Here is a 12,020-nt window from a genome sequence, read left to right as displayed (position 1 = left end):
AATTATAGAATTTTGTAGATATTTTTTTTCATTTTTTTTTTTGTTCTTAATGTAAAATTAAAATGAATTTTGTTTCATCATGCTGCTGTAGTTTTTTTTAATCTTATAAATTGGAAAGAAAAAACAAAAAACATTGTAAATATGTTAAATTAATAAGTGTAATAGACTGAAGCAATTTTGGCTTTGCTGCAAAAACAAACATTTTTACTTGTAATATTTTCTTCTAACATTTTTACTAAATAGTCTGTACTTTCCTAAGTTTTTTAATTTTAATTACAAAGGGATAAACTTTAACACTGAAACAAAAAACAGAAACTTCAGTTACTTTGTTTTTTATGGAAGTTATGGAGTCATTATTCTTCACGTCTGTTTCAGAAAACATTTGTGACCAATTGAAAAACCACCAGCTGATGTAATACTACTACTATAAACGTTTCAGAAACCACTTTTAAACCACTCTCAATTCATTTTCTTAACTTCCTGTACTTAAATATTTGCTTACATATATGCTATATTATTGCCAAAATTTTAGATTTTGTAGTGCAAAAAGGACAGAATTAAACAAATTTTTTTTTTAAAGAATAAAATGATCTTTTGATTATAGCCTCCCATGGTTATAATGATTAGTTCCTGTTACTAATCCATAGGTTAAAGCGTTGCTCACAGTGAATTTGATCCTAACAGCCAACAAAACAACCTGTGTGTACACAGTGCGTTAAATCTATTATGGTTGAAAGTCCCTCTCATTGGTTGCGGTGTTGAAATTTGGAGAGAGGTACCAGCTAAGGTGCTGTCTGTGTCATTTGACAAGGGTCAAAATTAATGTTCTTACCAAAATTCCTACCATAGCCATTAAAAGATGGAGCCCACAGCTTTTTAATGCCTGCCTTCTAATACCCATTCTAATCTATGCCAATATAAAGTTATTAAATTTCATTTGATTTCGAAAAAAGATACTTTAAAAACAAATGTTACACATTCTTTCCAATTTAAACTAAATTCTTTTGTTAAAGAAGAATCTTTGATATTAACGCTCTAATAATTTCCTTTAATTCTGCCAGTTTAAAAATCTTACATATTTCAGATTGCCTACTGAGAATAAAATAAAAACTTAATGGAGCTTCTTTTATTATGTATCTCTGTGAAAACTATTTAATTGGTATTTTACAAGATGATCATAAAATTCTTACCAGTTCCTAGTTTTAAAGCACAATCTTCATACCCATACTTTATTTTATTATTGCAAACATATTTCTGAATTTTCAAGTACAATATTAAAAGAAAAGTACTCTAATATGAAATTTTAAAAAAAGCATTGAATTCTAAATCCTGGTTGTCTTTTCTTTTAGCCTGATTTAAATAAATAGGGAAGTTATTCTTTATAAAATTATTGGTCAACCTGCTGTTAAGTTTAGGTATAAAGCAATACAATTTATTTTGTTTCTTTGAAAGATTTTTAAAAATAGAATAACTTTCAAACTTCATAAATCCATAAAATGGTGAGATTTATTTATTTTATCTTTTTTTTATAGTTAATAATGGTATATTTCATTTTCAATAAATTTGAACCATGCATTTCCATGCGTTATGTACTACCGTAGAACAAATTTGAAAATATTGTTATAATTTACTTTTGTAAAATTTCATTATAGTTTGTAGAATATAACTCCCCATCTGGATCTGTGGCGGTGACTATGGGGATTAACTATAACTATTTCAAGTAGGTGTGTGGGGTTATTGTTTAAGACCGGTTTGGTCTTAGATAAGTGAGAAAATGTGAATATTTTTCTCCAGTTTATTGTGTTAGCCCTAGAATGAGGAAAAGCTGCCCTCCCTGAAATTTACTATTCTTGTTTCCATAGCAGCGGATGGCCTTAGACAAACTATAGCCTCTCTTTGTTATAATGTGATACAAAAAGGCGGTATGTAATTTACTCCTCTCTTAATATAACACCAGTAATTGAGGATGTTTGAAATAAATGAGACATGTGTGGAAAAATTTTTTAATTGATACAGTGTCATTAAATTTGAACATTCATCAAGAAGAAGAATCCTCTCCTGGAGGAAAGATATTGGAAGAGAGGGTGTCCCTTCGAGGTTCACGTAGAGGGTGCAATTGAGAGAGGACGTGCCTCGCATATTCCGAATGGAGAAGTCCTGCATCACGCAGCTGCTGCTCCAGTCGCACTCTAGGATCCCTGTGAACCTGCAAACACAATCATTCCTGTCTTAAGTGAATCCAAATTTAACAAAAAGACTACCAAATACACTGAGGTAACAAAAGTCCTGGGATAGCAATATGCAAAGTTGCAAATCACTTTTATCATCTGAGAATGTTTCTGATGTATTTATAACCACAAGACGAGAATTAATGGGCTTTGAACGTGTAATAGTAGTTGGGGATAGACGCATGGGATATTTCATTTCGGAAATTTGTGAAAGAATTCAACCTTTATAGATGTAACAGTGTGCCGAGAATACCTAATTTCAAGCATAACCTCCTTGGTCAGAGGCCATTACATAGTCCACCATGGACAATGTAGTGGCCAACCTGCTGCACTTAATAACCACGTGTACTTAGAATTGTCAGTCTTAACAGTTACAGACAAGTAACATTGCATAAAATAAGAGCAAGCATCAATGCGGGATGTGCCCATTGGGACAATGTGATGAAATTTGGCTATAGTGAAATCTGGCAGCAAAATAACAACTCGAGTACCTTTGCTTACAATTATAACATCACCTCCAGCTCCTTTCCTAGGTTCGTGACCCTATTGGTAAGACTGAAATAATGTAGCTTTGTCAGATGATTTCAGCTGGTCTTAACTAGTGAGAGAGTTAGGTGCGAAGCAGACCCCGAAGTCATGGACCCAAGTTGTCAATTATGCATTGTGTAATCTGGAGATGGCTCCATAATGGTGCGGGCTGCTTTTTTTACGGCATGGACTACTGGCTCCAATGGTTCGATTGCATCAATCATTGACAAGAAATAGTTATGTTCAGTTACTTGGAGAACACTTGCAGCCATTCATGTACCCAAACAACGATGGAATTTTTATGGATGACAATTCGCAATGATTGTTCGCGACTGGTTTGAAGAACATTCTTGACTATACCAGCAAATAATGTGGTCACCTAGATTGTCTGACATGAATCCCTTCAAACATTTATGGGATGTAACATAATCGGGAAGTCAGTTCATGTGCAAAATTCTTCACTTCACACTTTCGCAATTATGGACATCTGTAGAGGCTTCACGATTGAATATTCCTGCAAGAAACTACCAGCTACTTGTTGAGTTTATGCCACGTCGAATTGTTGCCTTAGTAGAGTTAGATGAGGTCCATGCCTTTTAGACCATTATTAGACATTAAGAGCCATAACTTTTGAACTGACTTTTTTTTTTAATCCCTTGACTTTTGTCACCTTTGTCAATGCTTGTTGAGGAGCTAATCCTTCATAAAATTAACCAGAATTTTTTTTAACATTTTGTATAGTATTTTTGCTATTAGAATTTCACTGAACTAATGATTAATAGTGAATGCTAATCTCTCTTATGTGAGTTGAGGTCTGTATGAAGGCGCCTTTTCTGACCAATAAGTATATCTACTTAAATTTTAAAATGTTGAAACAAATAGAATGCCCAATGTTCTTGTGAACCAATATTATAATATTGGTTCACAAGATTTATTTACAGAAAATAGCTGGCCTAAATCACTAACAAAATGTGTTTATTTGTTTCTTTTAAAAAAAATCAGTGTAATTAAATAAATAATCCTAAAAAACTGAAGTGAAAGATTAACTTGATTAAACTGACGTGGAGATAATTTTGCATAGTCGAAAATGAATCTAATGGGTTGAAAATTATCGGTAACGAAGCCGGCTAGTCAACTGTAAGCGCAATCGTATCCTCCACTTTCTCCAAAAATTGCTCGAAAATCCTCGTAGGATATAGAAATCACAGTTGCCCGAAATATCAGCAACTGTTTCTCTTCGAGGAAAGAAAAATTGCTTATAAATGAGAGCAGCTTACATTTGGACCAATCAGCAGGGCTTCAAGTGCTGCGCATTTTGCGCCAAATCGGTATATTTGCGCATTACTGCGCAGAAACGACATTTTATGTTAAATTTGCGCCGAATCTGCGCCAAAAATGTTTTGGGGACCAACTAAACATTGCCAAATTTTAATAGCAAAAGAAAATTTTTTCTCTTGTTGATTTCATCGTTATTGATGTACCATCGTCTTCGTCAATGGAAAGCTAATGGACTTCTTGCGCTATTCTATTTATAGATTAGTACCATGATCCTTGTATTAACTAGGGGACCATCCACTAAGTACATAATTTCATGTTGATCCTCAGAACAGTCAAGAATCACAAAGCTTCCTAACCTCAAACTTTCTATCTCCGTTTTATTCATGTAATTAGATAAAGCTAAGATTAAATAAGGATAAGAACTAATTGAGTTTCACAACTTAAATTTTTTATCTGAGGGACCATCCACTAATTGCATATTGTTTTTAAACAATTATTTTACTTTGTTGCTTTTTTTAAAAATTTTTTTTTTTTTACTTATCGCATTTTATTATTGTATTATTACCTTCAAAATTTTCAGTGCTCTTGTTTTGTTTTAGGAAATAACTTAATAATATTTAGAGGCAAGATTTTAAATAAGTATGAAGAGAGGGGTTTTCAATATTTTAAATGCAGCAAAAAATCTTATGTTTTTCAGATTTGTCATTCAAAAATACTTTAATTCATCTCTTAATGATTTGATTTAAAGCAACTGATGTAAAAAATTTTAATTATCACAGATTTGCTAAATATTATGAGTGTAGGGACAATATAATAATTTACTTCTGAAAAAATTTTTTTAGCTTCAATACTCATTGTATTTGCATTTAAAAATTTAATTTTTTTTAATCATTTCATTAATGCAATACTTTATAAGTGACCAATTTTAATAAAAATTTATTAGGGGCCATTCACTAATTTACATTTGTAATATAAATTTATTAAAGTTTTCTTAATTTGCTTAATTCTTTACATATTTTTATAAATTTGGTATGATCAATATTAATCTTGTTAATGTTGTGTTGAATATACTATTACAAATAACATTTATTTAAATTTTAATAAAATTATACTCGATAACCTTAAATAATAGTTAAATTAATTAGAGTTTTGAATTACCTTTTAAAGAATTAAATTAAGTAATTATTAATTTAAAAAATAGTATGAGCCACTCAATGTTGAATTTATTAATTTTTTTTTTTAATATTTCGGCAATATTAAATACCACCACATGGGTACCACATGGGAATGCCGATGTTGAAAGAGGTTTAAGTGTGAACAAAAAGCTACTTGACAATAAGGCAAGTTTAAATTTGCATAGTGTGAATGGTTTGAGAGAAGTTGTGTCACATATCAACAAAATAGGGGTTTAAATAACTTTAAAAGTTGACAAAGATATAATTAAAATGGCTCGTGCAGCATTTAAAAATTATTCTGCTCGACTAGAGGTTGAGAAAAAAGAAAGCAAAAAACACTGAAACTGAGGAAAGCAGATTGAAAGCTGCTGAAATTGATTTGCAAAAAAAATTGAAGGCTTCTCAAGATCTCTTAGAAAAAATATTAAAGATGGGTAAAATAATAAAGACATGCCGATTATAGAAAGCGGACGGATCCTCTTATTTGAGGCTAAGTCGAGGATAGCAGAATATTTAACAGCATTGGAAGGTACCAAAAAGAAACTTAATTTGTTAATGCAGGGACCTTCAAAAAAGTGTAAAAAATAAGATATGTTATTAATGGACAAAATTAAAAATTCTTGTTATTAAATTCTTCTTTTAATTTTATTTATTAAATATGCTCCAAATCTTTGTTTTGCTGCTCCAAAATTGCTTTTTTGTTCTCCAAAACCATGTTTTGCCACTTGAAGCCCTGAATCAGATTGTTTGCTTTTTATGACGTTTCAGTTCTATGTGATGATGTTTACAAATGTAAATAAAAATGGCTGCGACGTTGATGAAGAAGATGAGGAATGAAATTTTGAGCTAATATATTGAATTAATTTATAAAATGAAACGGATATCAATTCTAGAGCGTCTGTGATTTACTTTTCCTTCCTTTACAAATATCGTTAAGAAACTATGACATTATAGCATCACAAAAAAAATATTAGCCAAAAGTTGAAATATTGTAAAAAATATTAGTCAAAAGATTTATGTATATGGAACAAATATTGATTTGAAAAGATGGGTGAGCATCCTAAAATTCACAATCACTTCTTTTTTAACTATGCAATGGGCTTTTTTTAATTCCTGTTACCAGAGAAACTAAAGCTGTCTCATTTAAGTTCCTATGAATGTGTAATTTCAATTATTAAAATTTTACATAAGCTTCAAATCATAAAATGAGCACGTCAGACTTTTTCTTGAATAAAAATGCTAGTATTATTTCCTTTTTTTAAAAAAAAAAAAAAAACATTTCTAATCAAATATGATGTAGAAAAATTGTGTGCATTAAAATTAAACATGTCTAATAAACTAAACTGAATTACACTATTTCTAAACATAAAAAAAATATATATACTATGTCTGTATTAAACCATTAGTTTCAACATTTTCATCTTTACTGCTTCCAGTTGTTCACACTTTTTTAAATACCTATACAAATGTAGCTGAAATGACCTCACACATTTTCTACCGACAGCTCATGTTCATCTCGTCCCGCATCGGACTGATCAGAAAAGACACTGTTCCCAGTAGAACACCGAAGTCAAGCATCACTGGCTTTGGTCTGTAATCGGGTGGGTGACCACTGTGATCAGCCTGCGTAGAGACCGAGGGTGAGCGGTATCGGTCCTCGTTAAACTGTTCTACAGTAAAGTGCTCGAATTCGCGTCGTCGGACTACCAAAGTAGGGGTGCCATCCCCTCTGCAGAGGATCAAAATTGTGATGGCATTTCTTCGAATCATCCTCTGGGATGTTTTCCAGCCAATAGCCCATTGTGTAGCTCTAGTGCGACGTAAATAAGTACCTGCCTACCAGAAAGGAGTTTTAAATTATTTCTTATTTTAGTATTATCAGATTCACTCTTCGTTAAGAACCCCAAAATTTCTCGCAAATTATAGACATATTTAATGTGTTACTTTTTTCTTTGAATCGCTTATGTAGAACTGGGAATGTATATATAAAAATATTATATAGAAGAAAATGCATGCATCATAACATACACAGTATAATGTCTAACATAAAATATACAATTCTATTCTCTAAAAAGTAAAAAAATGTGCTCCCCCACCCTTTTTTAAATTTTTTTCCTTTCACATTACATCTATGCTTTTTTGATGGTCACAGTCTGATCACTACATTTGTTTCTCAACAAAAAATTTATGACTTAAAACAAAGGAATTTTGCATTGAAACGCATAAGTGATTTTACTGAGGGCAACTATGGAAATGTCACTACAGAATGAAGGTAACACATTTATTAAATAATAGTTAATATTAATTACTATTTTTTTAGTCTAGTTTGCCCTAGTTTTGAAAATATTTATATTTGTAAAAATACGAATTTTATCAAAGACACCTTAAATGCTCAATTCTCACAAAATTATTAATCATGCAGTCAGACCGTTGGTATTTTTCAATCGATCAAATGTGAAGTTACTAAAAATAATCCCATAATCAGTGCCCTTATAGATATAAATATATATATCTCAGGGTTGAGTGCAAGGCATAAGAAAACCTTAATGAATTGAAATAATCTTTTATTTAATGCATTTTTAAGAATTGTCGGAGCCCAAATCGTGCCGAAATTTGTATGCTTGACTTTTTATCCTAGGGAAAGTCGCCAATCCTAGGGAAAGTTTCCAATCTATTGCTTTAGGTCTCGAGGGAAGGGGAAGTATTAATAGTTATAATTGGCCTGCTAAATAGGGTCGAGGGAAATTTAGCTTTCTCACGCTTAGTTACAGGGCCTTAAATATGCCTTAAAATGTTTAATTATTGCATACTTGAACTAAAAATAGATTAAAAGACAGGATGTGAATATTTAAGTGTGAGAAAGAGCGTTTAGTTTAGAATAATAAATTAAGAAAAATATTTATAGAAAAGGAATAACATAAAAAGATTAGTTGGAGCTTTTCACTTATGTTTTTTTTATGCAATGCACTCTCTGCCCTGACATATATATTTATATATACACACCGAAGAGCCATTACATTATGACCACCCACCATCTATAACAATGGGCTCGCCCAGGTTTTCATGGTTTCTCGCCCAGGAACAATGTTTTCATGGGACACATTAGAACAATCCCTGACGGCTGTAAGCTACTTGAACATAGTTTCAAACCAGGTTCACCCATTCATGGCAACAGTTTTCCCTGCGGGGGATGGTGTTTACCAACAGGATAATGTACCGTATCATAAGGGTCGAATCGGCATGGATTAGTTCGAGGAACATTCCAGTGACTTTCAAGTCATGTCTTGGCCCCCAAATTCACCTGACCTTAATCCAATAGAGCATTTGTGGTCCTACTTGGAAAACCAAATTCTTGCTGCCCCTCGCAATGTGAGGGAATAGTAGGACCAGTTGGTGAGCGCTTGGTACCAGATACCTCAAACTACCTATCAGCACCTTGTGGAATCAATGCTACGGCGTGTGCTAGCAGTTTTGAGGGCTAAAGGTGGTCCTACATGTTATTAGCCGGGTGGTTATAATGTAATGGCTCTTCGGTGTATATATATATAAATGAAAATAAGAAAAAATAGTGAGTGTGTTGGGTGTAGAGCTAACCTCAGCATCGAGTACTGTGCGTAGTTCATGCAAAGCCTTGACTGCTTCTCCCTCGCAATTGGATTCCTTGCGTGCCAGTGAAGCAACTGTGTCTTGCTCAAGCCTCGTCTTGTTTTCAGGCACCTAAAGTGTGGGTGTGTGCAAAGACTAATATGAGAATAACATTAGCATGCATCATACAATACTCTACAATCACAATTGTTGCTTCTCCTTAATGAATTAGATTTTTACTTTCTTTCCTTGTTAGGCAACAAAAATAACTTTTTTTTTTGTGACATGCATAAAAGTGTGGATTTTGGGGGTGGAAACGTTATATACCCCCCTGTGGAGAAATCAAAAAACAAAGTTAATTTAATAAAATTAAAAAAAAAAACAAAAAACAAAAAAAAAAAAAAACAATGGAACCATATATACACATAAAAATCTAAATGCATATTTTAAATTAATTTTTTTAATGTTAAAGTAAGCAGCAATTATCCTGGGATAAAAAATATATTATTTCATACAAAGTATTTATTTTTTACTAATATTAAAAAATTCGAAACTTTTCTAAAAAATGAGATGAAGCAAGTTTTGCTTCTAAATTTTCTGATGTAAAAAATGCTAATCTAAAACTTCATTATCAAATTTGTATGAAAATCCTAAAATATTTTGCTTGATATTAAATTGTATTTCAAATTATAGGTCCTACAATTGATTTTTTTAAATGCTCTGGCATAAACAGCCTTTTATTGAAAGCTGAAAGTAAAGCACAGATATCGCATAACCAAAATTATTTTTTACTATTGTGTAACAATCTTTTTTTTTTGGACTTATTTTATTTTATTGAAAGCTGTATTTTAAATGCTCCTTACAATAGAAGGATTTCAATATATGAACCCCCTCTTTTTTTATTCTTGTATAATATTTTAGTTTTATCATTCAATAACGTATCTACCATCTGAAGCAATAGTTAAATAATCTATTTACATATTATTTTTAAAAAAAATTCTTGTCTCAAATAATGCAGCCGGGGAAGTTTGGGTAAAATTCATCACAACATAGTTTTAAAAAGAGAGAGAGAGACAATATATATATATATATATATATATATATATATATATATATATATATATATATATATATATATATATATATATATATATATATATATATATATATATATATATATATATATATATATATATATATATATAAAAACGCTTAATTATTTGAAATTGCTGTTGCCTTGTACACACGTATGGGTTAAGAATAAATCAGCGGCTCCCAGAAGGTGTTCTGATCACAAAGATTCCGATTTTTTACCATTAAAAATTATATATATATATGTTTAATCAATAATAATTTATTGAATATTTTGGTTGTTTGTATCAACTTTGTCAAATGACATTGGAAAAAAATTAATAAAAAATGGGGAAAAAATATTTTCAATAACAATATATTGGTTAAATTATGAAAAGGATATGCATTTTCTAAAAAATTTCATCAATATTTCTTATCGAGGTTTGCAATTTAAAATCAAATAATTAAATATAAGAATTATGTTTCGTTCATAACTGTTTTCACGTTGGATATTGTATTCCTTTTAGGCATACTAAAGAAGAAATCATAATATTTCATTCTTCGCATTAAATATTTTCAAAATAATTAGTAATATTTTTTATTAGTACATTTACTGTTGTTAATGAACATTTTTTTAATGCTAGGGTTCGGTCAAGGAAGCTCGATGTTTTAAGATTTCCAAACTCGCGTTGTAAAAGGGGTGCTAGTGTATTTATCCGAGCAACAACACTGTTATTGTAAAAAATAAATAAATAATAACAAATAAATAAAAAAAAAGAGCATGATGATCTTACGTGTCTTTTCTTATCCCACCTGTTTTCGCAACTGATCAAGACGCTGCTGTCTGTGTTTCTCCTCTTCTCTCAATTTGAGCATTCTTTCTCGACGTTCCTTCTGATTCGCATAAAAGAGTTCTGTTCGATATCGAACCCTATAAAGGATTGATCTTCCTTAATCTGGCTACAACAGAAACACAACACTTACAGATAGAACGACCCTCATGGTCCGGTCGAAAACGTATCTTATACCGTTAGGTTATTATGTAGCAAGCGTGTACAAGAATACCCATTTTAACAAAGCAATGCTTTACTTGATAGAAACAATACTTTACTAAAATGGGTGATGATGCAAAAGTACCCTTTAATACACTACTTTATGGGTGAAAAATGCATTAGAAACCCAGAGTCAAAATTTTTGATGGTTTTCTATTGATGGACCAACATAATCTTGATGGCAACCATCAATAATTCCATCACGAACCATTGTATTTTTGATGGTATCCAATAACCATTAACCAGAATGGTTTATTCCCAGACCACGTTTATACCATTACTAGATTCGGACTGATTTATGATGGTCCAACGCAAGAATAGCAACTTGTTTTGATGGTTTATTCATGTTGAGCCATGAGAAATTTTCATCAAAATTTTTTAGAAATCAAATGAATGTAGGAATTCGAACTTAATTTTGATGGGCCAACATTAAAAAACAAATTATTTTGATGTTATATTCCTGCTGAACCAACAATAATTATTATCAAACCATCATGAAAATGCATTGTTGTACCATTATGGACCATCACGAATTTCCGTCATTGTATCATAGATATCAAATGATGGAACGATGATGAACAACCAGTTTCCCATTGTAGGAATTCAGATTGATTTATGATGGTACAACATAAAAAGAACCCAAATTGTTTTGATGGTATATTCCTGAGAAGCAACAAGAATTCCCATCAAACCATCATGGAATTGTATAGTTGGCACCATCATGGACCATCACAGGTCATCATGGATTGTTGATCCATGAGAATTAAACTTCTCTTGATGGTTAACCATCAAAGTATTAAAGTAGCATTTTCCATCATGGAATGATGGAAGTTTGTTAGCATTTCAAAAACCATGAATGAAACCGTGAACCATAATAGAATGTTGGACCATCATGAATCTCACTGAAATCAACATATACCATCAAAATATTTTGAGGGGACCATCAAGAATTTTGACTTGGGAATAATATGCTAGCTTTGAAACTGCTATTTTTGATAAATAACACATGTCGGGGGGGATAACTTCGAAGTTCACGAAAGAAGACTAACACAATGAGTGAATACAATTTTCAAACAAGAAAAGTGTGATTGATAAATTTATTG

General features: G+C 31.4%; 1 protein-coding gene across 8 annotated transcripts in view; it reads right to left on the bottom strand.

Moving 5' to 3' along the window:
- Nucleotides 1-1,989: 1,989 nt before the first annotated feature.
- The window catches only part of LOC107449987 (coiled-coil domain-containing protein 148), a 53,863-nt gene continuing 43,832 nt past the window's right edge, over nt 1,990-12,020 (bottom strand). For 4 of the 8 annotated variants that reach the window (XM_087161789.1, XM_087161786.1, XM_087161787.1 and 1 more), the window contains 3 exons: nt 10,679-10,796; nt 8,804-8,926; nt 1,990-2,206 (listed from right to left, as the gene is read on the bottom strand). In XM_087161789.1, coding sequence (XP_087017915.1) covers nt 2,039-2,206; nt 8,804-8,926; nt 10,679-10,796 — 409 coding nt within the window. In that variant the 3' untranslated portion in view covers nt 1,990-2,038. Of the gene's footprint in view, nt 2,207-8,803; nt 8,927-10,659; nt 10,797-12,020 lie in introns of all 8 variants that reach the window. The other 4 variants (XR_015433216.1, XR_015433215.1, XM_087161791.1 and 1 more) reach the window with 4 other exon arrangements.

The sequence above is a fragment of the Parasteatoda tepidariorum genome, chromosome 4, assembly GCF_982258835.1.
Source record: "Parasteatoda tepidariorum strain Cologne lab strain chromosome 4, Ptep-v5.0, whole genome shotgun sequence".
Lineage (NCBI taxonomy): Eukaryota > Metazoa > Arthropoda > Arachnida > Araneae > Theridiidae > Parasteatoda > Parasteatoda tepidariorum.
The sequence above is the reverse complement of the archived record's forward strand: the minus strand, read 5'-3'. Positions and strand labels throughout refer to the sequence as shown.